General features: G+C 51.6%; 9 protein-coding genes across 9 annotated transcripts; 4 read left to right on the plus strand and 5 right to left on the minus strand.

Annotated features, from left to right (window-relative positions):
- Window positions 1-97: 97 nt before the first annotated feature.
- On the plus strand, window positions 98-565 carry CC77DRAFT_925819 (hypothetical protein; the record flags this gene model as incomplete). Its single annotated transcript, XM_018533882.1, has 1 exon — window positions 98-565. The coding sequence occupies one exon, from the start codon at window positions 98-100 to the stop codon at window positions 563-565; it is 468 nt and encodes a 155-aa protein (XP_018391602.1).
- Window positions 566-1,784: 1,219 nt separating this feature from the next.
- Window positions 1,785-3,067, minus strand: CC77DRAFT_1045914 (Zip-domain-containing protein; the record flags this gene model as incomplete). Its single annotated transcript, XM_018527422.1, has 2 exons — window positions 1,785-2,964; window positions 3,015-3,067. The coding sequence occupies 2 exons, from the start codon at window positions 3,065-3,067 to the stop codon at window positions 1,848-1,850; spliced, it is 1,170 nt and encodes a 389-aa protein (XP_018391603.1). The 3' UTR covers window positions 1,785-1,847.
- Window positions 3,068-3,295: 228 nt separating this feature from the next.
- Window positions 3,296-5,298, plus strand: CC77DRAFT_1015504 (histone acetyltransferase type B). The gene is made up of 2 exons (XM_018524039.1): window positions 3,296-3,516; window positions 3,600-5,298. The coding sequence occupies exons 1-2, from the start codon at window positions 3,495-3,497 to the stop codon at window positions 5,120-5,122; spliced, it is 1,545 nt and encodes a 514-aa protein (XP_018391604.1). The 5' UTR covers window positions 3,296-3,494; the 3' UTR covers window positions 5,123-5,298.
- Window positions 5,299-5,384: 86 nt separating this feature from the next.
- On the plus strand, window positions 5,385-6,342 carry CC77DRAFT_978859 (phosphoribosylglycinamide formyltransferase). Its single transcript, XM_018536017.1, has 2 exons — window positions 5,385-5,611; window positions 5,665-6,342. The coding sequence occupies exons 1-2, from the start codon at window positions 5,487-5,489 to the stop codon at window positions 6,185-6,187; spliced, it is 648 nt and encodes a 215-aa protein (XP_018391605.1). The 5' UTR covers window positions 5,385-5,486; the 3' UTR covers window positions 6,188-6,342.
- A 190-nt stretch (window positions 6,343-6,532) lies between these two features.
- CC77DRAFT_1045917 (Emopamil-binding protein) lies at window positions 6,533-8,618 on the minus strand. Its single transcript, XM_018527423.1, has 3 exons — window positions 7,822-8,618; window positions 7,578-7,647; window positions 6,533-7,145 (listed from the first exon to the last, which is right to left on the minus strand). Exons 1-3 carry the CDS (start codon window positions 8,426-8,428, stop codon window positions 7,004-7,006), a joined length of 819 nt encoding a protein of 272 aa, XP_018391606.1. The 5' UTR covers window positions 8,429-8,618; the 3' UTR covers window positions 6,533-7,003.
- Window positions 8,619-9,405: 787 nt separating this feature from the next.
- CC77DRAFT_1004191 (hypothetical protein) lies at window positions 9,406-11,659 on the minus strand (the record flags this gene model as incomplete). Its single annotated transcript, XM_018523250.1, has 2 exons — window positions 9,406-9,750; window positions 9,818-11,659. 2 exons carry the CDS (start codon window positions 11,657-11,659, stop codon window positions 9,406-9,408), a joined length of 2,187 nt encoding a protein of 728 aa, XP_018391607.1.
- Window positions 11,660-19,983: 8,324 nt separating this feature from the next.
- On the minus strand, window positions 19,984-20,696 carry CC77DRAFT_1056285 (hypothetical protein; the record flags this gene model as incomplete). The annotated part of the gene is made up of 3 exons (XM_018527894.1): window positions 19,984-20,154; window positions 20,207-20,284; window positions 20,361-20,696. The coding sequence occupies 3 exons, from the start codon at window positions 20,694-20,696 to the stop codon at window positions 19,984-19,986; spliced, it is 585 nt and encodes a 194-aa protein (XP_018391608.1).
- A 1,169-nt stretch (window positions 20,697-21,865) lies between these two features.
- CC77DRAFT_28963 (bola-like protein) lies at window positions 21,866-23,107 on the plus strand. Its single transcript, XM_018531079.1, has 4 exons — window positions 21,866-21,889; window positions 22,027-22,234; window positions 22,301-22,608; window positions 22,854-23,107. The coding sequence occupies exons 3-4, from the start codon at window positions 22,318-22,320 to the stop codon at window positions 23,016-23,018; spliced, it is 456 nt and encodes a 151-aa protein (XP_018391609.1). The 5' UTR covers window positions 21,866-21,889; window positions 22,027-22,234; window positions 22,301-22,317; the 3' UTR covers window positions 23,019-23,107.
- A 1,783-nt stretch (window positions 23,108-24,890) lies between these two features.
- CC77DRAFT_1015516 (hypothetical protein) lies at window positions 24,891-27,720 on the minus strand. Its single transcript, XM_018524040.1, has 3 exons — window positions 27,213-27,720; window positions 26,022-27,138; window positions 24,891-25,973 (listed from the first exon to the last, which is right to left on the minus strand). The coding sequence occupies exons 1-3, from the start codon at window positions 27,288-27,290 to the stop codon at window positions 25,363-25,365; spliced, it is 1,806 nt and encodes a 601-aa protein (XP_018391610.1). The 5' UTR covers window positions 27,291-27,720; the 3' UTR covers window positions 24,891-25,362.
- Between the last annotated feature and the right edge of the window lie 138 nt (window positions 27,721-27,858).

Genomic DNA, 27,858 nt, shown 5'->3' on the forward strand with positions numbered 1-27,858 from the left:
TTCAGTGAACTTCAGCGCAAACTTCCATCCTGTACTACTACTACTACTACTACCACCACCACCACCACCACCAAGGCCGATCGCAGCCTGTCTGAAAATGTCATCCACCGATGTTCACGACCAAGAAATAGACGCGCGATCCCGCTCGGCACTTGCTTCGACACGGCGCAACCTCCGCTACCTCTACGACCCGAAAACCGCGCCCAATGCCGTGTCTTCACGCCGCACACGCGCACTTCTCCGTGTCGTGCGCTCCGGAATCATTTTCGCTTTCTGGAAGCTTGTACGGTATGCGAAATACGTTGCAATTGGTTCGCTGGTGGCGACGATAGGTGCTGGGGCTTTTGGCACATTTGTTAGTGGGGCGGGATTCGTGTTAGCCCCGACGGGCATTGCGGGCACAATTTTCGCCGCGACAGTTTGGGGGGCGGGGAGGTTTGCTGTTAAGAAGGTGAAGAAGAGGTGGGGCATAGGACAGAATTACGAGGATGATGAAGAGGAGTGGGAGGACAGGAGACACACGGGAAGGAGGATCGACTTCGGCGCGGAGGCTATGCCTTGGTGAGCGACGGTTGAAAAATGATGAGGGAGTGACGATTCTGCGATGCGTTTGTGATACGAAGTCACGGATACCCAGAATGTTGAGACAAGAGTGATCTGTGGACAAATTTGAGTACGACACCTTTCGACAGCCTAATTTCCTGCAACTACTTCGACCCTCCCATTCGCATAGCCATTTTTGCATATCCGCAAACACCAGCAAGATGCTACAGGTCCACCTTCTCTTCCGCATTAACACAATAGCCACGACACATCAACCTTCCTAGGATCCTTTTGACCAGCAACGGCCCTTCTTCCGTAGCATGGACGTGGTCAACACGGTCCTCTTGTTACGCTACAACCGCGCAATACTCTCCTGGACCATCGTTAGATACTACTTTGCCGATTACTATACATATTGTCTCTGTATGGTCGCTTGTGAGGCATACCACGACCCCAGCGTAACCATATCTATCATACACAGCACCCTTTCTGTGGCCAAAGCGCAAGAGACTATGCGAAACATGGCTGACATGGTTGAGGAGAGCGTCATAACGCGGCGGCAGGCGTGTGGAGAGGGTTGGGGCTGGGACGCAGGCGTAAACCAGGACGGATAGTTTATCAAATCGAAGATCACGTGGGGAGGAGAGCACTGTGTGAAAATTGGCTCGAACACTAGAAGAACCTACTCATATCTCCTTGAGTTGATCGCGTGTGAGGATCTCATAGAGGAGCTAGCAAAGGACGTTAACAGTGAGGTGGGAGACTGAGACGAGGTCGAGCGAGGCGGCGATCAAGAGAGGGCGAACATCAAGACTATGAGTTTGAAGGCGACGGAGGAAGAGCACGAGTACGGCGATTTGGACATGAGGCTATGTGAACAGCTTGCCTATTAATTTGCTAGACGATGAATCTATCAAAGGTATCAAGTATAGGGCAAACAAGATTTGGTATCATTCCAGAATGGCACATAAACTAACTCGACAACGTTTTTCTATAAGTAACATAAATGGGCGCAAAAGCGCTTCAGTCAAGCGCCGCTAAATACAACCCTGACCTTGAGTATTCTAGTGGCCGTGCGAGTGTGCATGCCCTATTTGGGTGATAAGCGGAAGTAGCATGCCGATCATTACGATGCTTATATCGCTCTTGGACATGCTGCTGTTGCCAGGATAGGCATCCATGTAGCCGTTTGCTGTGGGATCTTCGTATGCGTGCTGAGATGCTGTGGCTTCGGACATGGAGTGCATGGCCACATACCTATGTTGGATCAGTAGACGAGAGGGTTTTGGTAGAGTATGAAGGACTTACAAGAAAGTTCCGCCGGAAAAACATAACACCCAACCAGTGGCCCACGTCAGACCTTCATCACCACCCAAGTGGTTGCGTCCAAACATGTGTACAATAGCCCAAGTAGCCAACGCGCCAGCTGGGGCCGCTAAACTGAAGAAAGCCAGATGTGTCCGCGCCTTTCGTTTCGAAAGCCCTTGCTTGAGAAGGACGGAGGTGAGGCCAAACGCTGCAGGAGCTTTGTGCAGCATAATCGCAAAGAAGATGACTAGCGATAGCGACGTGGATTCGGCTGTGGAGGAAGCACCCAGTGCGATTCCATCGGCGCATGCGTGTACAACCAGACCAATGGTGGCTGCTGGCGTCTTCTTCGTAGGTGGCGGGGGGAGACCGGGTGTCGCTAGGGGTGTTACTGCAGCGCTCTGGATACCCATTCCGTTGAGACTCAACGAAGATGAGTTGTGCGGTCCACGTGCCAGGTTGGACAAGGAGATATGCATTGGCTGGTACTTTGGTTTCGCGGAGGCCATGGCTTCTGGCAGATGCTCGACCAGGAACATCAAAATGTATCCTAGTATCAGTGCAACACCAATATATGCGTGTGGGCTGGGTCCGTCGTCATGGCTGGCTTCAGCATGTCCTTTAGCTGGCTCGTCGTCTTCGGGTGCGTGCACGCGGGTATGTCCCTCCTTGTGGCCTTCTGTCGAGTCGTCGTCTCCACCTTTCTGCGGATGGGGATCCTCGGCTGGCTTCTCTTTCTCCTTGCTGTCCTTGATCTTCTTCAGCTGCATGTCAATAGCAGCTTTGTCGCTAGTCATGTCTACGGCGCCCGGCGCCTTGACTGCTCCTCCAGTGAGCGAGCTTGTTTCCAGTTGATCCGCCCTCTTCCAGCTCGGGAACTTGGGTGGGTGAGGTATCTCTTTTTGCAGGCTCATGACAGACGGGATGGTTTGGACGCTTCGCGCACTATGCGAGTGTGTTTTGCTTCCTGCGCTGTACATGGTCTCGATGCCTTCGGGTATGATGACGATCAGCGAGGTGCCTACTAGCACACCGGTGCCGAGCAGGGTGATGATGCGCAATTGGCGGGTGGAGAGGTTAAAGGAGAGCGGGAGAATGCCGGCGAGGAAGGAGCTGTGCACGTCAGAGTTCAGTCGTGTACATTGTAACGGTTGGAGACATACGCAACAGCCATGACGGTGCTCAGAGCGAGCAGCATGAACAATCCGTCCCACATATTGTCGTCGTATGCAGTGTCGTCCCCTAAGCGGATGTACCAAGAAAGAATGCGCCGAGTGCACAGAAAAGAGAAAAAGGTTGTAAGCGGTTCAATCGACGCTATCCATGCCTCGAGCAGTCGGCCGTCGCAATATGGGTGAGGTGGTGGTGGTGTGGGCGGTGAGGGTTGGGGAGTTGTGAGGCTGTTGTGGACAAGTTGGTGGCATAGCGCAACTTTCTTGAGGCTTGGTAGCAGGGGCGGCAACGACGTAGTGCTACACTAAAACGCGTCTCCCGTCGCGCTAGTCGCTCCTTCACTTTGCGCGCTGCCTGTCCGCCGTCTAGCTGCTACACACTACTTCTCACCACCCCGCCCACGTCGCCGACACATCTGGCATCCACTTGACCCCGGTCGCGTATCATCTATTCCAGCAAACACCGCCATCATGGAGCTTGACTTGGACGACTGTAAGTTGCAGCACCCAACACCATAAGCAACGCGAAGGTGCAGCATGGACAGCTTTGGCGCATAGCTCGCTGACATTGCCTAGGGGTCACCAACTCCAACGAGTGCTTCCACATCAACCTCTACCGCACATCAAACGAGAACGGCCCAGAACGCATCCTCGACGAATCCTTCCACCCAAGCTTCACCCACACTGTCATCGAAGAGAACGAGACAATCGCGGGGTACAAGAACCCAAGCATCGAGCTTGACTTCCGCGCAAACGACCTCAACCCGAAACTGAAGATATCCTTTGACCAGGAGCTTGACCTCAAGAAGATCTCCCCAGATCTGAACCAGGTTGATCTATCCCCGGAGCTGTTCCGCGAGTACCTACCCGAGTCGATCGATGATGCTGCTGGCGCTACGTCTTCAGATTGGAAACCACCGGGAGAGCGTATGAACACCTTCAGTCTGTACGGAAAACAGTATGAGATATGGAAAGCTCCAATGACTGATCCCGACGCTCGACGCATCTGGACGAATATGAAGATCCTCAACCTGCTATTCATCGACGGCGCGACATTAGAGGGCTTGGAGGACGAGGAAACGCTTGATCGTTGGTCACTGTACCTTCTGTACGATGTGACACCTCTGTCAGACGCATCGCTTTCCCCATACACGCTCGCCGGTTTCTCTACATCGTATCGCGCTTGGGTCTTTCCCACCTTCGAGATTGCGCGTGCTACGAAGCAGCTGCCATCTCCAGCCGAAAGCAGTAACGGTGACGCTGGGAAATATACACCGCCTCGTCTGACTCAAGATCCCGAGACTTTCCTCTTTACCGACAAGCTTGATCTTCTCGAGACGCCGTCGAGGGAACGCATTTCTCAATTCCTCATCCTCCCTCCATATCAAGGCCAATCGCTCGGAAGCCGCTTGTACGATACCATCTTCCACGAGTTGGTGAATAAGCCCTTCATCTACGAGATTCCGATTGAGGATCCAAGCGAGGCTTTCGATGCCATGCGAGATTACAGTGATATCACATACCTTCGTAAACTTTCCGCCTTCAAGGACCTGTCAATCGCCTCAAATCTTTCCCAAGAGTCGTTGAGAAAGAATTCACCGATTCCGCGGGACCAAATCCTCGGGAACGGCAAAGACCTTGAGGAGCTTCGAAAGAGCACTAAGATTGTGAGCAGACAGTTCTACAGGATGGTCGAGCTTCATTTGTTATCAACAATTCCGCCAAACAATCGAAACCGTGCACGAATCACAAGGAAAGCGAAGTCTACCAACGAGAACGATAGAAAATACTACTTCTGGCGGTTGGCCCTTAAGCATCGAATCTACAGCCAGAATGCAGACGCGCTGGACCAGATGGAGGATGTCGCAGAGCGCGTGGAGAAGCTGGAGTCTGCAGTCGACTCGCAGCAGGAGGAGTTCGAGGAGCGTCTGGAGGGGTTGGAGAAGCGCCAAAATCTTGCTGCTGACGAAACGTCTGCTCCCGCAGTGGGTGCAAGAAGCAAGAGGAAGAGAGCGGTTGTGGTTGAAGACGACGAGGATGACGAGTGGGAAGACATGGATGAAGTGTCAGTTGCTAGCTCAAAGAGGATGCGATCGTAGAATAAAAGGCTGTGACGGTGTCCGAGGTATCCAGATGAGGGCGGCGGCTTTCCTGGTTGATCAGGGTGTCTCGAAGATCGTAATCGGTGTCGAAGCCTTGCCCTGAGGTCTCATTGGTAGTTATAGTTTAGGCAGTATACCCAATCCACGAAATGTTCTCGCGCCATTACCAAAGACGCGTAATTGATACTCGGCTGGGTAACGATGCTATTTCTACGGCGATTAAAGGTTAATCTCCGCGCGGGGCAGAGCTACCCCACGCCCAAATTTTGGAATCTGAACGTCGAGCCTGAACCGCATCGACGCAGCGCAAACACAGTCACCCAGCTTTTCTCGTAAAGTCTTCGGATAATTCATATACACGATGCCAGATCGTCAATTCAACCTCACTGTCCTAATCTCAGGCAATGGCTCAAACCTCCAAGCCCTCATTGACGCATGTGCATCCGGCGCCCTCCCTAACACGCGCATAACACATGTTATATCAAAGTATGTCGGCCTCTAAGCAAGATTCCTCGATAAAAAGCCTAATATACCCGCAGTCGCAAAGCAGCATACGGTCTCGAACGCGCCGACAAAGCCTCGATACCAACAACCTATCACAATCTCGTTTCCTACAAAAAGAAACACACAGACGACAAGGCCCGCGAGAAGTACGACGGCGATCTTGCAAAAATCATTCTACATGGGCAACACCCACGCCCTGACCTTATCGTTTGCGCAGGTTGGATGCACATCGTCACCACTGCCTTCCTTTCACCCATTGCCGAAGCCGGTATCAAGATAATAAACCTACATCCCGCTCTGCCGGGGGAGTTTGCTGGTGCGAAAGCAATCGAGCGTGCGTGGACGGCGGGTAAAGAGGACAGGTTGAAGAGAACTGGCGTTATGATACATGAGGTCATTGCGGAAGTTGATGCTGGAGACGCGATCGTTACACAAGAGGTAGAATTGAAAGAGGGAGAGACACTGGATGGTCTAGAGGAGAGGATTCATGCGGTTGAGCACGGGTTGATTGTTGAGGGAACAAGAAGGGTGCTTGGGGGTTTGGGGAACAAATCATGAGGAGGAATGGTCGTGGGTGCGATGAGTCAAAGATAGGATGTTATGATACCCAAAATGGATGATATGGACACATGTGTGAGCCAGGTGTGATGGGTTTTATGCATGAGGACTTATGCAATAGAAATCAAAGGATTATCGTGCGAGATTTTAGGAGTTGTCATCTTACTAACGTCATGAATTATGTGCAGCTAATACGAGTAGTCAGGTTCGAAAGTCACGAGCTTATGGCTACGTCAGATTGTGGCCATACTCTACGATTTCATGCTCCTGTCACTTCTGAAAGGAAGGATGAGAATCTGAAGAGGACAAGAGTAGAGAAGGAAGTTATTGCAATACAATCGGATAGTTGAGTTAGATTAGCTATACCCGAAACATTCTATTCAAGTCTAACTACCCCCGCTACGTACTAAACTCGACTCATTATGAATTGCTGAGGAGGTCTTCGGAAATGTGGTAGAAGCCGCTTCACTGAGTGAGTTTTGGATGTCCTGGGTACTCGGACCACCATGATGCACAGACTTAGTTCGAGGTAGTATAAGCTTGGGGTCTAATCACAACAGCTTTCTTGGAAATCATATTTTGCTCGAGTATGTCCGGTATTGAGCGGATGATGCGGTCGTCTGTAGGGAGCATCGGTTTGTATAGCTTTTAATCGGCAACAAACCCTAGAACGTGCAGCAAGCTACTTCGCGAAAACAGGGTATTTTTTGTGTTGTCCGATCGTGGATTGGACACTCGAAAGGACCTATGTGCCGTGAGAGCTTGTCGCTATATTTCCATCATCTACATATTCGAGTGCTTTCATGCTGCGACTGTCTAATCATCCTTCTTGAGATAGTTGACCAAGTCGACCATTTCAGATTGCGACATGGCGGAACTCATAGCTCGATATGCTTCGTACAGAATCCAGAGGGGGAAGACGACCCACAAGCCATTGAAGAATGCAAGGTACAGCCAACTGCTGCGTGTTAGTCAAGAACCACTACTCCTAAGCTATACGGTGTACGGGATTGGCAGCTGACACAGGCCGAAGGAACACGCCAGATTCGGCGTGATTACATATACAGCTTGCATGTTTTGTGCGTTGTTGTGTTGAGTTGTGTGGTCGTGGTCGAGAGATGAGAAGTGGGTCCGCGGGAGATGGCGCACCGGACAGCGCATATGCAGGACCAGCACATCACTGCTCTTAGACCAGGAACGACACATTCAACGCATGTGAAAGTGTTCACTTTGTGTGCGGATTCGTAGGTGAACGCATATGAAGAAGACGAAATGGACGGTTGCAGCTGTGTAATGGACCAGAGATGCGACGCAATCCTCCCACAACTGTCCAAGAAGACGTGACCGTGAAGAATGGAGAATACACAACGAATGTGAACCATGAACTTACAGATACATCCAATTGCTTGTGTCGAGATTGGGGCTTCCAGTCAGCCACTCAGGCGCGAAAGTCATCCAGCCTAATGTAGCGGTGAACCACGTGTCAGCCACATACTCGCAACAACGCAGTGTTGTCTCATCTCAACAATCCTCGGGCCGGGCCCACATCTCGCTTCACCAATTGTAACAGCTTCCACAACTTGCACATACTCCGCATTAACGGGAACAAAGTAATGAAAGTGTTTGTGACTCACCTCCGTATATCTCCCCTGTGGCCAGTACTATCATCCAGAACCACTTCTTCAACACACCTTTCTTCTCATCTTTCGAGAGAAGATAGCAGATCCAACATGCCAACGGGCCCGCAACAAAAACAGTCAGTATCTCGAGAGCCACAACCGTTAGATCCGTACCTCCCCATCGCTTGTCCGCTTTGGCATACTCCTGCCACAACCGACTCAATGGACCCGTCCCATAGTTCGCTCCATAAAGAAGATCTTGCCTGCCGAGCCAATATACGTCTGGAGGTGTGAAGAGCGTGACTTGAGGGTGGTTGCGAGATGCGGCAGAGAAAGAGGTGGGAAGCGAATACGTGACGAAGAAGCAATTCCAGAGGAAGGAGCCTTCGAATACAAAGTGGATGAGAGCGTCGAAAAGATGCCAGATGAAGAGTACGCGTATCTTGAGGGAAGTCGTCTTCGGCAGGACTTTTATCGAAGCACCATAAGCGCCACCGAGCAGAGCGAGTACAGCTAAGAGCGATATCACGGTCGTAGCGTCGATTTCCGGACCTGAGCGGGGAACAGGCGGCGGTATAACGGGCGGCGGCGGAGACACTTTCTTGCTACCGAAGAAGAACATCGTGACACGTTAAAACGACGAACACGGGACCACGTTGCGGCTCGGCTGGGACACAACTCGCTTGTGTTGTGGATGAATACGCGCTCGGATGCGGCTGTAGAAGATGATTCAGGGTCCCAGAGACGCTAACAAGCTTAGACCATGGTCACATGGCTGGGGAAGTCACGATCCAGAACCAATAGCTTCACAATCGGCGGTAGAAGGCATGCTCACGAGGTGCACCAAGGTGGATACATCGTGAGATTAGGGTAAGCGTTTTATGACATGTTTTTGCATTTACTGCTATATAGGGTCATAGGTCCACGTTTTCCGACAGCTTTCAACGCTGATCTACCCGACCCAAGCAACAATGAGATTTCCAACGCCATATACGAACGAACGAGATATCGCACAATTGATATTACAGTCGACACAATTTAGACAACGACATTCTCGCATTCTTTGCCGCTCCTACCGCCTATGTACGAGGATTCGGATCAACGAGTCCTATGGATGATGAGAAAAGCGCTCCAAAATGCAAAACCGTCCCAAGCTTTTGCGAACCCGCAGATCAGGAGTGACCGTCAATAAACGCCGAAACCAGAGTGGGGTTGCTCATAGAGCATTACAACACCAATCTATGGTATGAGGAAGGATGAGGAAAGAATAAAGATGTTGAGGAACGCCATAATGGGACCCAATGTACGCCGATGGAAAAGACATGCAAGAAAGCCAACAGGAAGATGCTGCAAAGGAGCCGTCCGGATTATGCTGGATGAAACGATCGTCTCTAACAAGACGTCGCGAGGAACGCTAATCGCTAGCCCACAACGTTTCGTACCGTAGTGAAGAAGATTCGTGAGCGCTCAGTTGCCGGCAGACCAGGAACATCCGCTCCACTCGTCCATCAGTCAGGTCGTAAGCGTACTTCGTGTCCAAAGAGATTCGTTACGCGGGAAAAGCAAGTATTCCGCAATTTCAGGTAATGCAGTGACTTCTTAAACGCAAGCCTGGGGTGTATGGCTACGCTCGATGAAGACGCCGCTTGGCATACTGTAGCCGTACTGATATTGAGGGGTGTATTGATCCTCGGGTGAGTAGCCGGTAAGAGGCCCAGACGAGGGTTGATGAGAGACAAAGGGTGATGAGCTTCGAGGGGTGACAAGGTCACTCGCGCCGTCAACCATGAGGGGCATGGCAGGCGATGGAGGACTGCTTGTAGCCGAAGACTGATTGCTTCCAGTAGTGTGGGTGAGCACGTAATCCTGGGCTCCGTCGCCATGTGCGTTCTTTGTCGAAGGCGTAGTGACGTTAGGAGAAGTTTTACCAGTGGGTGTGCCAAACTGGATGCGAGTCAGTTTCCGTCTAGGCCAAGCTACCAGGGTGCTGAGGTGGAGGTTGAGAACGTACAAAGCAGAACTTCTGGATCAACTCGTTGTACTCGGCAGACTCAAGATCGGGCTTCTCAAGCGTCAGAGAGTCGGGGCGAGTACCAGGGATAGGGGCAGTAGAAGCAGGCGCCTTGACAGCGGGGGCCGGGCGGTCGAAGTAACCGTTGTTCATCTTGCCGTGGGTGTTTACCTTGAGTCCGCTGCGGTCACCAAGTGCCGTCTGGGCAGTGGAAAGAGCAGCCGACAGGGAGGCACCGAAGTCGTAGCGAGAGGCAAAAGCCTGAGCGACTTGTGGACGAGATGAGGTCTGGGCTGTGTAGATGCTGCTACGCTTACTCCTAGGCTTAAGCTTGATCGACGAGTTGGGTGATTCAGCAATGATGGCACGGCCGCTACCAAACTGAAACCTGGTCTCGTTGTCGTGACCAAAGTCGTCGTCGAAAGAAGCAGCAGGCATGGAACGTGGGCGAGGAGCCAAAGGTGAGTGTCGGCTACGAGGAACAGCGCCGAGACTGGCAGTCGGGCGCTTGCTCTCACGCTGCTTGATCTTCTTTGAGAAGTCAACCTGGTAGTTCATCGAGTTGTTGTTGTCCCAGTACTCTTGGCCGTTAACCTGGTACCGAACACACAGTAGCAGAGTCTTGGATTCGAGGTTTGCCTGGTCAGCCAACTTGATATTGAAGTTGAATCGGTCGTAACCGTCCTCCTTCTGCTTCTTGCGAACATCCTGGTTGAACTCAGCAACCACCTCCGAGGTGGTCTTCCAGTAGTCTAATGTGAATCGAGCCACAACAAATTTGTGGAAGGAGAGGTTGGCTACTGCGATGTTGCCGACCAGCGTCTGGTGATCGGAGGCAAGGAAGATTCGCTCCACGCGAACAGGTGCTGTTTGCCTCTCATATGTCTCTTGTGTAGGGAAGTTCATCAGCTTGATCTCCCATTCAGGTGTCTTGGAGCGCGAGTCTTCGCCGAAGGGATACTCGCTTTCACTGTCGTAAGTCTCAACGGGGGATGAGCCTGCACTGACAGCGATGGGCCGATCAACCTGGAGGAAATGCCTAACCTGCTCAATGTCCTCGTTGAAGTGGACTGCTTTGGAGTAGGTTGGGGTACCAGGCATGCTTGAAGGGCGGCGGCGGGACGGGGGTCGAAGAGCAGGCTTGACGAGCTCGCCAGACTTCTTGCGCAGTAGCGGCGGTTTTATCCGCAGCTCCTCGTCCTCGGCATCGCTGCCATCTGATGAGCTGATGATTGTTTCAGTGTTGATGGGATGGATCATGTGTTGTGAAAGCATAATCTCGCTAGAGGACCGCGAGTGTGCAATCTTGCGTGCTTCGGCGGATAGTGTGTGCGCCACAGTGACAGGAGGTTGTGGCCTTGCCTGCTTTACGTTCTCCGTTGTTTCGCGAGTAGGCGAAGGTATCCGTTTCTGGTCAATGTGCTGGAGTGCCTGTTGGAGTTCACGTAGGTCTCCGATGCTTCGACCGCGCTCTTCATCGTCCGAGGAATCAGGAGGAGTCGTGATCGCACCTGACGGAATCAGAAGATCGTTCACAGGAGGAGGAGACGGACGGAGGCTACCATTAGTTGAAGGTCCATGGCGGCTAGCGTCAGACTTGATGTCTACGCTTCCAGTTCCTTGTTGGCCGTTTGCGGCGGTGTTGTCGTTGGTGACAGAGGACGGCGACCGACGCGACTTGGCCAGGTATGAGGTTGATGAGACGGAGCGGGGCAGCGAGGGGCGTTGCGATGTGGCTGGCGAGCGGGGAGCCTGGTCGACATAGGAGTGGTTCCGGCTCAGGGTGGGACTGTTAGTCTTGGATGAGGCCGGCGACCGCTGGGAAGGGGGAGTGTAAGGCATTCGGTCGGCTTCGCGGGGGAGCGGGTCGAATGTGTGGTGGTGGAGTGGCTTCAATGTGTAGAGAGCATTAAAAGAATTACTGTAACGAGGAGTCTGCGAAGAAACGTAAGCGAGAGCACCACAACGAAGAGACTGACAGAGTCCCGTGCCACAGCAGCTTGATGCGATGCGAGCCACTGGATGTAGTCGTGGGGCGGGCTAGCTTACAGATATAGGTGAAGGAACGGCTTGCAAAGCTCGCTCTGGGAAGAAGCGGGTAGGGAAGGTTGCGACGTAGGCGGTCACAGCTAGCAAAAGCTGCAATGACGTCGGAATTGGCGGATGGGCTCGATCTGGGAGAGAATCGAGACGATGGTGAGGCTTTCGAAGGACCGAAAGTGTGCAGTATGGATGCGAGGCCGGTGGCTTCCGTATAAGCAAGCAGCGGGCGCTCGTACGATATAGCACTGGGAAGGAACCGTGGGCGAGGCGGTGGTGGAGTGAAGAGGCAGATGGGCCGTGTGTCAAACCAAGATGCACTCGTTGGCTGCAGCAGTCCTATTAAAAGGGTCTTCTGGCTGCAATGGGCCCGACAAGTGTTGAAGAGGAGGGATGGAGAAGAGTGTTGAGGGCGGTAGCGCTGAAGAAGCGTGCAGGGCCGCGACTATTGGGGAATCGTTGAACCAGGATGGTAGCGAAATCGAGGCCTCAAGCTTGGACGCAGGCAGGGGGGGCAGACCAGGAGCTGCAGCACCAATGCACAGGTGGGTCAAGGCCTTTTAGCTCAACCCCAACAGACCGGGGCACCACCAAGGATTTTCACCACGCAGCCAAGCGGCAGCAACCGGTTCTGACTACTGCTGCGAGAGGCCAACGGGAGCGGAGACAGGCGGTGCGTCGTACGCTGGGGGGGCGAAGAGAGGCAGGCCGACGGCGGCGGCTGCGACAAGAGGTACTTTGGGGTACGCCGACTACCTGGACTGCCTGGACTGCCTGGACTACCTGACTGTGCTATCGTATTGTAGTGGCGTCCAGGCGGGATTAGCAGATGATTCATGTTCTTTATCTCCCGACAACAAGCGAACGCGGCCTTGTCTGGCTGGCGCTGGCACGGCCACAGCTCGAAACGGTGCAACAGCGCGCTGCTGTTCTGCTCACCCACGCGTAGGCGGCCGGCTCTATTACTCACTCGCTGTCGCAGCCATATCGTACATGTCCGCCGCTGTTCGCTCGGATGCCGATGCCGCGCACCTTCTCTCTACTCTACTGCATCAACCCAGCAAGTAGACATGGCCTGACAACAATAACAACAAGGCCGAGCAAACAGCCGTGGTGAACATCGTATTCAGCACTCGCAACTCAATCACTCGATCTGAGGTCAAACCGCATCGGCTCGGATGGGTTCGTAATTTGCCAGCCGTTGCCAGGCAATCGCTGGTCTCAGAAGCAAGCAACAACGCTCAAGCCATGCGAACAGGGCCCTCAGCGACATTGCGTGCACGTGCCATGTTCAAGCGAGGCTGTGATGTCATTGTTATCGCAACGAACCGTTTAACTTGCAAACGCTCGTCATTCCCACGCTTTCTACACATTCCAACGCTGCAATGCCGCAAAATCCCCAGGAGAAGCACGTCGCGGTACCTGAAGCCATCGGAGCGATAAGGGTGCGGCTTGACAATCCGCCCGCCCTCCCATGAAAATTTCCCCTCCGCGACGCTCAACACAGCGAGATCGCCGGTGCCGCTTGCCGTTTGAGAAAGGGCGGTCGGGCCAATGCCAATCAAATATCGCAGGAGAAGGGGAGGCCTAGTCGCCATCCCAGTCGCAGTTCACTGGCCCCTGCGGCGAGTGGCTGACTGCAAGCGACCTCTCATGATATCTCTGTAAGCATTGTTGTTGTTACGATTGCCTCGCCGTCCACCGTGCTCTGCTGCAGCCCATGGGACTACATCAGTACCCCATCTTCGTCATCTTGACAACGGCGGGGCTCTGCTCGGACATCTTGCAGCTGTCGCGCGACAAACTGAAACCGCGTCGCTGCGGCATCGCTGACCCGACCGGTTCGGCATGGCCATCTCGAAACATATGCCATTGGCTCTCTCTAACAGACCGGCTTCACAGCTTCCCCGCATTATCACCACTGGCCCAGTCGAGCCTCGTATGCAGCTAAGCCCATCGCAAAAGCATGTACGTGTCGTGGATGAGCTGATCTCCTGCAACACATGTCCGCGCAAAGAGTTCCTTAATCTGGCGCGCCTACGCGTGGCCGTTGGAGCTGTCCATCGTTCATGGGCTGACACGCTGAGTACAGGCGGCTCGCCTCAAACCCGACGCGACGCTGCACTGCAGTGGCTGAGCGCCTAATTTGTTTTGGCAACCCTCCAGTGCACTGACAGATTAAGCCTCGCCCCGCTAACTTTCTGACAACCACGGTTCTTATCTTGCTGGGGATTGCTCTATTGAAAGCTAACACTGGCCAAACCTTGACTGTAATCAGACGTGGGCAAGGCGGAATACGGGTCGCGGCGCAATTACAGAAACCTACTGCACGAAAGCAGGCTTCTCGCCAGGCCCTTTGTCGGAGATCAAGATTTCCATGCTGCTCGCAAGGTTATTTCGACAATTTCGATCCTGCCCAGCTTGAAACGTTGCCTTCGGAAGGTCGCGACGTAGCGAAGCTGGCCAGAACGAGGCCCACCAGGCACGCTAGCCCCCATGCTGACCAGCGCCCTGGCGTGATCCACTTGGCGTCATGTCAGACTGCTGCTCCCATCTGGCAGAATCCGAGAGTTCCCTCCACTCAGCTTCCGCGGAATATCCCCCTCTACTCACCGCCCGACAGGGTCCGAGCCATGTTATCATCGATTTACTCCAGTTTGTCGATCTCCGCACGCTCATCGAGCGGGGCATGGCCCAGTTCCGCCTCATACTAACCCGCTTTCCGATGTACTCCGCGACATCATGATCGCGAGAATACCACGGAGCATGAGCAGCGCATTGCTGAGCACGACTCTTTCTGTATCACATTAAACAAGTATTGATGTATTAAACGCTTCATACCTGCCGAAGGATGTGAAGCAAATTACTTCCGCCTTCGTCTCGCTCCTAGAATCGACGACTCCTGGAGTGCCCCACGCGGCTCTGAATGGATGCAGGCCCGCAGCCGCACACTGGTTCACTACTAAAAAATGTACTTTCGCCGTCATATCAAGCGGGTCCAAAGTCTGGTGGGTTTGCTGGTCTGTCAAGCGAGACGTCACTCAATCGCAGGACCAACCTGATGGGATTATTATTGTGGTACGCGACAGACATGTCCACAAAGAAACCGAATGGAATTCCCCGATGATTTTCTCTGTGCTCAACAGATGAGCAACGCAGATCTACTAGGAAATACTCCGTGCGAAAACGGGGCTGTCGGTGCTTTGCTGGGCGCGTAACGCCAGATTGCCTTGTTGCCAACTTTCAATAACGCTGCCCAAGGCCGGATACAGCGAAGCGATTAGGTTCCAGTGTCCACTTGTCAGAATATTATTCACGACAACGACCATTGAGAGCAATGCCACGTACCATCTGGCATGTCACGGACCGCAAGAACTAAGAATGGCATCCCCACACAAACGGCAATTTGCTTTGAATACCGACTGCTTAGCAAGATCACGATGCGTGACGTCAAATTTCACCTTCCGGATGACTCTTGCAAAAGAAAAACTGGATATCCCACTCATTTTCGCCTGCCGCGCGCAGGAATACCCTACCCATCAATACTGCAACGCCGATGTTTTGTCAGCGCCTGTCCTTGACAGCCCTTCACCGCTACTTGACCGTCCATTTTCATTGTTGCAAACTTCACATCCACTCAGAGTTCTGCTTGTTATTGGACGTTCTTCCAAATGCGGATACAGGCAGAGTCTCATGACTTCGAGTCAAGCAAGGTAAAGAGCCGTCGCATCCGTGCAGAGGGATGTGGCAGACGTCTCCCCGTCTGTGCCCCACCCCACGATCTTTGAACTTCCGGGCCGAAAACTCTAAGCTATCCACCGACAAAACTTCCAGCAAAGGACCGATGATGATCGTGATCGCCAACTTTGTTCGCACTTCGCAAGTCGCGGATGGCACCAATATCGATGGCCTGACAATCTCGGGTGAACCGGGCGTAGCACATTATGAGATTTACGATATGATCGCAATTCACAGTTTGATGTTTGATATTCGCCGACGACAACGGTACCAAATCGAGCTACTTGACGTGTGGACTCTGGCTCCGATGCTCGATTTCCTGTATTAGAGCTGCGAACGTTGTGCACGTGGCAGCAACACACCTGAACAGTCGCTGATCTGTTTTGGTCGACTGTGGGAACGACGTCTTCTACCAAACACTCTCACATAGCTGTACCTACAGCGACGTGCCATTTGTACGGAGCACAGGTTCCGACCAGTCGAACTAGAAGTCGGAGACATTGAATATGCAGGGCAGAGGTTCGACATCATCGTGCGCGTACAGTAGTCTTAAGCCCCCTTCTACATCTGTTCGATCTACAGGCTACATAATCCTTCAAACGCACACATCATCGTTCCATACATACTACGACACCATCAGGATCTGTTATCAGGAGTTTGGAACGATGACCTGGAAGATTGCTCCTTCCCTTAGTGGCCTTAGCTGGGCTGCCCAAATTCCGGGTGGCTTATGCTGTACGACAGAATACTATCTGGGGGTTTTGTCAGCCAGTAGAAGGGACCTCTAACATGAGACCAAACTCGTTGCGCGACAGCTCGGCGATAACACCAACACCATCAGAGGTTCAGATCGCGGGGTAGGTCGCAGCCACGGATTAGAGATGATACCCATACAGCATGATCCGTCCTGATTAGGTTCTTTTGAGCAGGTTCTTGCGGAATGCGGCGTCAGAAATCTTGAAAGCAGACACTCATTCCTCCCGTCCTGATAACGGCTATCTCGGCATCATTACATTACGCGAAGCATATCAGATTGTTCTAGCCCTCCTCGTCTGACATTCCTCATGTTATCCTATCCGTGCAGCTTCCACCTCCGTAGTCGTACGTCCGAAAATACGCGCTACTACATACCTCACCTGATAATTCTTAAATATGCGGTTTCATTCCCATCATCCTGTCATTTTACCTGCCATACGCGTGCACACGGTCGCAGATAACGCCCGTAAGCCCAGACTTGGAAGTCCAGTGCAGTTTCGCCTGTCCGATGTTGCATGTACACAACGTGCCCAGGTGTTACATCTGCAGGATCAATGCATGCAATCCCCTCTCTCTCAACAAAAGCACCCCGCCCCAGTCGGCTGCCCTCCATACATTTGACGCATGTATGTACTTTATACGGGTTGCCTCATCTGACCAAGATTGCACAAACGGTGTAATGCTTGCAGATGAGTTGCCGTACGGCGGCAATGTTCATAACATGAAGAGAGGGTGTGAAGATGGTCGGCGATAGGCCGAACGGTGAGTAGATGCGGGGTCAAGCGTTCTGTACTCGAAATGTGTGTGGAGTACGCTGCCGTGCCGACGGTGGAGTAGATCTCACATTAGCGGGTAAGTTGTCTTGGACGTGATATGGAAAATCATCGCGTGCTTCTAACAGCGTTGTCCTACTCTTATTCAGACTTCCATTCCAAGCTGCATAGTCATACTAATTACATGCGACGATCAACCAGCAACCGTGTTACTATCTGTCCAAGTAGCGAATTCCTATCTCTGACCCCTTCGCAGCTTCATTGCGTACACAAGCAAGCCATTGCACGCCTGCACTAATTTCCGTGCCAGACCGCTGGACACAAACATTCTGCGAACTGTGGCGAGTGCAGCGGGAAGGATTCGCTCAACGAACAAGGGGTGCTTCGGCGCTTACTGACAAACCCCGAGCGTGGCGTGCGACATACCATATCTGTTATAACTATTGTTGAAAATTTTCGCAGACTTCGCAAGCAATCCAAGACTGAATAGGATGACATGGTGTTGTTGTGATTTTCGCCATTATAGCTCCGAGAAGGAGTGTGGAGAAGAAAGTTCATGCCCCGCGATAGTGATCAACAAAGTTCTCTATGGCCGGCTACATCCCTGTCGACGTCGAAGCGAGCCAGAGGGGCAGAGTTTTTGCGTCAACAGAAAGTGAGGCTAGGACGTGATAAGACTAGTGCGTGAGGCTGCGATATTCTTAGCAACTCGCACGAATCCGTTTTCCATCACCAATCCACACCACAGGTTGCCATGATGAAGCATCGCTACAATGCGTTGCACGTTTCACTTTTCGCAACATTACAAATCAGATCCGACGTCGGCAGACAGAAGCAACACGACACACCAAGCCATCTAAACGCTAAACAAGCACCCCAGATATGTACGATATCAGTCGAATGAGAATCTCACCGTTGTTGAGCCGCAACGGTGTGTATGTGGCTTACCCTATCATCAACACATCCTTGCCTTGGCTACAACATCTTCCGGGGCGGCAAAATCCCAACAAACAAACCATTGCGCTTATCTCCCCACCACTTCTTTCGTGTTCACATTCGCTGAGCCATGCGCAATGCGTCAGCCACCACCTAGTCAGATGAGCGTCTAGCCAGCAGTAGTAGTCGGTAGTATGGGCGGCTGTAGGTCATCCAGGCAGGGTCCACGGAGCCTCCATTCCCTTTCTCACTTCGAAAATCAGGGTCTAGGTGTTTTTTGGAGTATACTCCGGATTCCGGTGGCGCTTTCATTGGGTCTCGAGGGAAGTGCGATGTGGTGTGTTGGGAGATTGCGTGCTAGACGAGGCTAGATGACGGGTGAGCTTATTCTGCGGGCCGTTGGGATGCTACTATGGGAGCTCGTGTGGAGAGAGAGGGAGGGTTGAGATTGATTCTCCGTGGAGGATAGGTCGGAGGTGGTCACTACTTGCAGATTTGGTTGTTAGTCGAGGATGTTGTGCGTCTGGAGCAAGAGACGCGGAGGTCTGTTGATTGCGGGGAGCGAGCGGTGAAAAGATCCACGGTACGCGATGATAGCTTCACCATTGCCTCGAGCGTTGATCATCACAAGCTCTGCGCATGTCAGCACTCAGGTATATCGGATCTTCACTGAACGGACGATAAGCAAGAACCTCGACCGCGTTCGAAATCAGCATTGTCTTCTCTACATCCGCGGTCCGAATACAACATTTCCAAAAGTCCGAAAAACGCCATCGCATGTCCGTACCACGGAACCTCGTGTATTGCAGCATTAATGGACCCTGCGGCTCAACTCTATCCGAAAAAAAGAAGGGTCCAAATCTCCGTCCAAACCTACAGGGTCCGACCAACGCTTGAATCCTGACACATGCAACCTATCTCACCCACCGGAACTGTTGCATGTAATGGAATTTGAAGTACGACCTTTGAAGTCCGTCGGACGTCTCCGAGTATGACATCAAAGCTTGTGATTTCGACCCACTATACACACTACCAGTTTTACTACTCCATTCTCCACATGGTGGCATACGGCCAGCACAGGACACTCAGTTGACAGTTACTCTCTGCACTCCAGTCTCCACACATGGTAGCGAGAAATCCGACGTGAGACATCATCTCCTTTGCGTGGGTGAGCGAGCCCCGCATCGGGCGTGGACTAGATGTTTAGCACAACTTCATCTGCAAACTCGAACTGTTGAGAGTGGGTCTCCCATCTCATCACGTCCCCCCATCCCGTCCACCCCTTATTTACCCTATCCCACCACTTCATGTTCAAACGAGGCCAAGCCTTGTTTTGTACCCATAATGGCTGTTCCGATTTTTCGCCTGGGAACCAATGAGGATGTGGGGGTGTGAAGCACTACGCTTTGAAGCGCTTTGCTCAGCTCCGCGGAGAGTCATATTGAGCCCGCGGTTATAGGAGAGGCCGATGATGCAGACCGGTTTCTTATGGACCTAGGACGTAAGTCAGGTGGGAGTTGTGGGGACGGAGATGGGAGTCATTCGGCGGAAGCTAGGGCTGCGTGAGGAAGGCTTCCGATATTTACGGTCGGATTCGCGGAACGGAGAGGATTCTTGTCGAGCGCGATGGACGCAATGGGATGAGTGGATATGAGGTGGGACGTTTCGTGGTGGTGAAGATCTTGATGAAAGTGTTGAACACAGTGCACTAGAGATGGGCCGAAGTGGCACATTGGAAAAGAGCTATTGCGCATTCGGGTTTCTACGGTTTCAGCGGTACGCAGAATGTATTGCTCGCATTTGGATGGCACATGATGATGTGTCATGCGAGTAGCTTTATCTGACTCTACGACGTTGCGAACCATCTTCACTCTGGCACATAAACCTCAGGCACTTCATAGACACTTCTGTTTCCGCGCCTGCCTACAACGATAGTCTTGGAAATGTCACATTTGCAGTCGGCAAGACTGGCAAAGTGAAGTTCGCAGTCGGCATTCCAGTGAGAGTGGGAGTGCTTGTTAGAACAGGAGGGTTGGGGCCAAGTTCACACGGGTGAGGTCCGGGACGAGGGGTAGGTTTGAAAAGATTGCTACACTATGAGATGTCAGTACAAGTGCTTAGCCTCCGAGGCGAAAGAGCTACTTACGATACGTGTTGGTGTTGGACATCCACCCACAGCTTGCATGTAACAACCATACGAGAAGTTCTCTTCGAAGTGACAGCTCTGGTGATTGCGTTAGAGTCACTTCGCGTAGCGTTTGGTACACTTGATACTCCATCTATGGTCCAAACTGACTTACCTGTAGTGCATCGGTAGCCCAGCATGGATACCTAGCTGTCGCCAATTGGCACTGACATGGCTTCGTGAAGATTGGAATTGGCTCCCAATGAGGATTTTTCTTCGACGAGCTGGACTCTGGGTCTTCGTCGTCTTCTGGGTCTGGGTCAGGTGTTGGTACCGATGTGATCGGAATGTCTAGCGATGTCGAATCCGGGGATGTAGCAGTTGGACTTGGTAAGATTGCTGAAAGCGAGATGAGAGTTGCACCCGGTGCGATTGACGTTTCTGTTGCTTGAGGGTATGGCACCGCAATCACCAACGCCGTCAAGACGCTGACTAGGAGAAAGGTCTGCATTCTACTATTGTTGGACGTTGTCAATTGTGGAAGTCACAGGCGCGCGCCGAGGCTGTGAAGTCAGTTGTTTGTACCGTTCAAGGTCTTTACTCTATCTAAATGCCGCAGCGTTTCGGCACCTCCCATCAGATTCATATTGGTTTACGATGCTCTTGAGATTGTGATTTTCAGGAAATGCCTAGGAGTACTATATTGTTACCCAGATTGAGGTTTCTTCCATCAACTTGCGACAAGAATTGTGGTCGCGCACGCAGTGAGGCTATACATAGCAGCGCAAGCTGTACCCAGATTTGCCAAAGCGCTTTCCATGCTATATCTACTCTACCGTTATTGTGAGTGCCGGAGACGATGGGGCTGATTGGCTGCTTTTTACATGTCTTAATCTGGACTTGATATATCCCCCACACAAGGCTAAACTGCCTAAATTGGAGAGCCCATGGAGGGGTTGCGCCGAGGACAGATTTCTGGCGGCACGACCATTGCCATACATTTAGACCGCAAGTTCAATGCGGAATACCCAGCCGTCCATACACAAATATTGTCAATACGAATCCCGTCGCGGGGGACTCAGACAGTCCACAACGCGTCATTTCGCTGCAGTATGAGCTCTTCTTGCGTCTCAGAGGCGCCCGCCGGTTCGATATGACGAAAGACGAGCTTGTCCCCTCAATCGGTTGAACGAATCCTTTGATAAGCCGGACGGCACAGCCCATGTATGTGGCGTACACCTCATGCAGAGCTTGGCTCAAACCAGTCTCCTGGCTTGCGACGGCCCGTTTAGGACATCCTGATGGAGGCCTGGTGCTTGATTGCGATCTCAACCCTGTCCTCAACATGTGAAAGTCTGCGTCTCAAGCTGCACTCCGCTGATCAGGGTCCGAACGGTCTCGGCCGCTTGTGTCTTGGAAAAGAGGGGTCCAGGTCCGTCGCTTGGTTGTTGTTTTCCTAAAACCTATGTAAGCTTGTGAGGTGTGGACTGGTGTGCTGAGGTGCTATGACATGCACTCCGCCATCAGCATGAAGCGGAGAAGAACTGTGGAGACGCGCCCACCGTTCAATGTTGTGAGTACGCCTGGTGGAGTGATGTGCGGATCTATAAACCTTCAGCGTTGCGCTTTGCTAATAGAAACTGCTATCGGAGCAAAGCAATGATAGGCGATACAAGAGGTACATGGAGGTACTTTGAAGTTTTGGTGGGTCCGTGTCCATGATGGCAACCTACCCCAGCATATCTTGTGCGACGATGGCCTCGCGCCGATTAGCTTAGTATGCCGTATATTGCCACTTTCTGTTGAGATCGAGAAGAGTCGACCATTGATGCCACGAGTAGGACTTGACATCTCCCGAAGTTGGACAGATTGAGGTTTTGTGAGGCCGTGACTATACCGTGGACGCAGCATCCCAGTGTTACTTAGTAATCGCGGCATGTGATTTGGCGGCAGACGCTCGGACCTATGACGGAGTTCGCGATGGTGAACTCGACGATTTGTCACGACGTTCAGGTCGTCGCGTTAACCACCACACAGAGTCCCGTAAGCGTATTACTGTCATACTGCAGAACCAATGCAGATCATGGTAGGCAGTAGCTAACAGCGGTACCACAGAAGCTTATACCGCGATAATGGCACCGTCAAGAGCCGTCCTTCTTCGCCGCATAGCCTCCGCAGCCGCAACACCATGCTTACGACCGACGTCGCGTCTACTCGCCACATCTTCATATGCCTTATGTAGAACACAACAGTCATCACCTCTACGTTCGGGCCTGTTGCAGCAGTCAAGGTTCCCCACATTGTGCACACGATTATATTCGCAGTCAGCCAGCGCAGCGCCTGAAGCACCGGATTACCTCAACGAGGCAGAATTGCACGTCTTCAATAAAATAAAATCGGAGTTGGAGCCCGTGAAACTGGAGGTATGTAATGTTTCCCCGCTTTCTCGTCTTTGGAGATTACACATGTGCGGAGGTGGACGTTTTCTGCGTTGACTTCACCGGTCGCGCGACCGACTACTGCATCGCGAGCATGCACGTCATATCAGCATTGCGGGGTACATTTCAAGCTGTGATGCAAGTCAAATCCCTGGACAAAAGCAATACAGTCGCACACAAGGAATGTGCGTCTATTAGTCTTTAAGCGGATGCTAACATGTCTGGTACAGGTCCAAGACATCAGCGGCGGCTGTGGGTCCATGTACGCGATCCAGGTCGAATCCCCCAAGTTCAAAGGCTTGACGGTCATCAAGCAACACAAACTGGTCAACGAGGTGTTAAAGGATGAAATCAAGAGCTGGCACGGCGTGCAGCTACGGACAAAGGCTGCTTGAGCGCAGCTTGATTATAACTCGTGTATATACTGTACGACTAATGTATACTTGGTAGGTATGAAATGAACTTTTATCGACTTGAGACTGGCGAAGCACCATCAGCCGACTGCCTGAGACAGTAACTCGGCCGCGTCAACAACACTACCATGTCTGCTTTCTCTTAAAGCATACTATGAGTTTACATCATACCTGCGGGCTGCACTTGGTCGCAGCCGATGGTGATTGCACGTGATACCACTTGCAGCTTGATCAGTTGTAGCCTCTGTCGGCGAGCAGCGACCTGGCTATCTGCCTGGCACAACGTGTCGCAGTCGTCTATCTGACAGAGGACAACGTTCAAATCGTGTTGGTCGTTCCATCTACTTACTCGACAGCTACTTTCCTTGATGCGCATACAAAGCGCTCATTGTTCCCCTCGTAGCTGAGAAATATGTTTGCTCCTAACTTTAGCGAGTAGCTTAGCTGTTGAACAACCCGCCTGATGGTGATTGTAGCCTTGGCAGGCCTGGTAAACAACCCAGTCAGGAGCCTGTCTCCTCTCACGTATAGCATGTTACAAAAATGATACTACTTAGTCCGATCTGATCGCCTTCTGCATTCGCTGCCTTGGGTCATGAGCTTGAAGAAGACCGGGTTACGGAGGACTGAGAGAGATGAGGCGTTTACTGTGTACCGACACTTCGGAGATCTTCAATCTAGGATACTGCTTCAGAAACAATAAGGGCTACGAGTTTTGAAAGAGAAATTACGAGAGACAGAGCGCAGTTTCTGAGATGGACAGTAGTACTCCATGTTACCGTGAGCTGTTCGGCACCCAAGCTACAGAGCATGATGGAATACTGGACAACATTGAGAGGGCTGCATGCTCACATGGTACCGCACCATATCCAAACGACTTCTGGTGTGTAACTGAACTTTGTAGCGCAAATTCTCACTGGAGCTCGGCATACGAGATCTTCCAGAAAGGCATCTGGCAGTGAGCATCGGAGCGTTCGACCGTCTTTGCAAAACCGCAATCAAGGTGGCAAGGAAGAAGCAACTTGGATCGAAAACAAGGAAAACATCATCATCCTTCGTCCTGGGCAATATCATACATGACTTGAGAAGATATCTGGGAAACTCATGCTGTGTCATTGGGAGCTTATTGACATGATCTTTTGACCTAAGGTATTTCTCATTGATATATGAAGCAGCCACAAAAGCCGAACTCACTTCTCCAGGTCGGAGCAGCAGTCAAATACAGACTTGTTGTCATGTTGCCTATTATCCTACGAAACCCGAAGGAAGGCGGCTACGAGCAACTCAAACATGCCTGATAGACTGTCAATGGGTGGAAACAAGTAGCTTATTGATGGATGCAGTAAGAAGTTGGGAATACGAGATTGGCGGCTGGGTCGGGGTAGGCTCAGCCGTAACAAAGCACCAGGCCTCATTTTGGGCGATTGCAGAAGCTTTTGTTCGTCCTCGAGATGAGTTGCATCACATCACGTCTGATCGTGGACTCAGCGCTTGGCAAGGCGCAAAACAGCGCGTTCTAGATTGGGGATATGACTCAAAAATTGGTTTTGCATTCCACATACGACCACAGGACACTGAAAATTAGGCTTCCCGTCCGCTCAGCCATATACAAGCAGTGTACCGGCGGATTAGTAGTTAGGTGGGTGACCACTAGCGAATCCCCGCTGTTGTATGTTTTTGCAATCTTCGTATTCTTTTTGCTTCGCCGTTGTGTTGGATGTGTTCACATGTTGGGAAAGGTACATGCTGACCTGTCGTGCGTGGTGTGAATAGCAAAGGCTCATAAGCGCAAAACTATCGTAAGGCAAACTCTTGATAATCAAAATCGCCTAACACTACCTCTCCATCTATTAGGCCGTGTAAATAACTTTCGGCATTGAAATCCCACTCATGCACATCCTGGATACTTTTGTTAAGCTCTTGCCCATGTGGCCTTAGTATCAACGGAGTGTCCCCTCTTTCCAGTATGACGATGATGTCTCCTTCCTTCATGGTACATAATGTGATTCCCATACAACAGTCCTGAATCTTGGAAATGGAGCGAAGTCTCGTAAGACTACTTACGTGGTTGACTTCCAGTCAGTCTCGCGATCTTGGTTGAAGTGCCACCATGCAATTTGTCCACGCTCATCCAACCATCACCATTTCTTGTGTAACACGACATCTATAGCGATTTAGTAGATCTTCTAGACACATCGTTCGTGGATGTATAGAAGGGCGGCTTCTAAACCGCCACTTTCCATCATGAGACAAGATGGATGGTCTGCTCCGTCTTGAGAGAAGGAATGCAGGAACAGTCGCGAACTCAGACTAAGTGTGTCAAAAGCTAATGCAACTGAGCACGCAGCCTTCCCTGCTTGTTCTCGTCGAACTTTGCCAACAACCGAACGTAAACCTTGACTTCCGTCCCCCGCAATGTAGAGATCCACACATATAACTGCGAGCTGAGCTGCATGAGCAGCAGCGCTCCTCCAATGATACCACCAATGAAATGCCTACGTGGCAGATTAAGAAGAATAGCTGCCGCGGCAAGAAAAGTCACCCGCATGTAGAGAAGCGAGGCGATTTTTAGAGGAACCCCTTTGCCCTTCATCTTGTTTTCAGCCTCAAAACAGGTTTTGGTGTCTTTTAGTAGCTGCTCTTTGCGAATGAGGATGACTCTCATTTCTTGATCCGTCTTGGCGTTTGTGTGCTGCATTTTCACTTCTTCCACTTCCCGATAGAAGTATCTTTTGACGTTGGCTATCTCATTGTCATATTCGCGTCCTTGTTCTTCTAATTGGACCAAACGAGGATCGTTAACATCAGCGGATGAGGTCACTCGGAGGGTCGGCATTCGATCGACTCGCGTTGGTGATACGGCTGAACTTGGTTCGCTGATCACCACGGTATTAGACGTTAACGACTTCGTACCCGGTGGGGAGGCCGACCTGGATTCTATGGTTTTGTCAACCAATGAGGTTGAGGAAAACGCTCAAGACCTACCTTGATATATCTCGGCTGCAGCAAGAAAAGGCAGTGCAAGTAGTATTAGTGGGATAATCTGTCCAAAACCCATGGATGTGTCGACTTCAATGGCTTTGTAGTCACCCAACTCCCAACGGAAGAGTATCATCTGGGCAAGACCAAAGACAAGCATGAATGTCATTGGTGGTACCAGTGGAAGCATTGAATGCCAATATCTGTATTCGGCATACTTCCATGCGTTGGCTAGTTCGGTTATAAAGGCAGGATCCTTGCTTTTGAGTACGAGATCCATGAGAAGACGTTGACGACGCCCAGCAAAAAGCTCCTCGGCGGCTTCCTTCCGGACGTAGTTCCACTGATCAGGTTCCATAATTGGTAATTGCATTTCTTTCGGATATCTCCACCGGCTCCAGAGAGATAGCACATTCTTTGAGTAGCGTCCTAAGCCAATGAAGTCGTTCGACCCGTATGAGTACGTGCGGAGGAGCTTGGACTTGTATGCAAATATGATGATAAGGGCCGTCATCGCCCAGGGCCAGAAGTAGGTCGAGAGAGTGATCTCCTCATCCTTATACGTTCTGACCGAACCTTGGACATGGCATTGAACCGGAACGATGTTATCGGGACTATTTTCCATGACCAATACAACAATGAAGCAATAGAGGAACAAGACCATGAAGGTGAGCATACCAAATACTCGCACATTTCGTAGAGTCTTGTGTTTTGTGAAATACTGCCGTAAACTGTCAAGTGTCGCCAGATGTGTAGTAGTTGAGAACCATGCTAATGAGAACGCAATTCGAAATTCAGGGGGTGAAAGCGTACATTGGTTTGCGATGGCAGCTATCAGAATCGCCAAGCCAGTCGCAAGCTGTTGGTCGCTCAACGACAATATGAAGCGGTCGAATGCTTCCACACGTTTCTCCCGACTGAGCTTTCCCTGTCGTTCAGTAGGTGGTGGACGTAACTTGGCGGGCAAAAGGCGGAATGGCAAATTCTTCTTGATGCGCTGGAACTCTTTAATGAAGGCCTCGTCCGTTTTGCTAAGGTACTTTTCGGGCATTGAATCCGAAAGATACGCGCATATCACAGCTCCGACTGTAAGCAGAGCCGAGAGTACAAACGACACAAGAACCTGAACGAGCTTGATGTCAGCGAGAAGACAAGAACAACAATGGCAGCCATGATGAAATGAGCAGAAGCGCATACTCCATAGCCTGCAACGTCGGGATTTGCTAGTATGGCAGTGTTCCGCGCGTCGCAGATGAGCTTGCCGCCACAAACCATGGCTGTAATCGCAAGGGTGAAGTGAAGATATCGGTACAACAGTGAATAACACACGAGTAAATGTATGAGAGGATATGAAAAGACGACGTCGCTCGATGATGCTCTCAGCTTACCTGCGACAGACAACAAGGCTGAGAGTATCCGAGTGTCTGTCTGCGCCCCTGCAAGCCATAAATATCGTACGCGCCTGCCATTGGTAACAGCCTGTCCGTATGCGCAAAAGCTCGCATACCCTGTAAGTTACGTGAAATACTACCGTAGTCACTCGCCCATTCAGTGACCAATGTCATGGCCTCACGTATGGGCGTTGAGTTATCCGTGGTGAAGATGTTATCTAGGTAGTCCTGGGGTCCGTCTTACTGTATATCAGCGAATGCAATATAATCGATGACACCGACAAGTTCTGTCAAGGCTGATGTCAGTGGCTTCGGGGGTGGGGATGAGTCGAACCTTGGAAGATTCCGAGGTTCGTTCATCAACGCGTGAGGTCGCGTGTTTCGAAAACCGTTCCTCGGGCATAGATCGCCCGATGCTGCCGGCTCGCCACAGGTATAAACTGTAAATCACT

Source organism: Alternaria alternata (genome assembly GCF_001642055.1).
Source record: "Alternaria alternata strain SRC1lrK2f unplaced genomic scaffold CC77scaffold_1, whole genome shotgun sequence".
NCBI lineage: Eukaryota > Fungi > Ascomycota > Dothideomycetes > Pleosporales > Pleosporaceae > Alternaria > Alternaria alternata.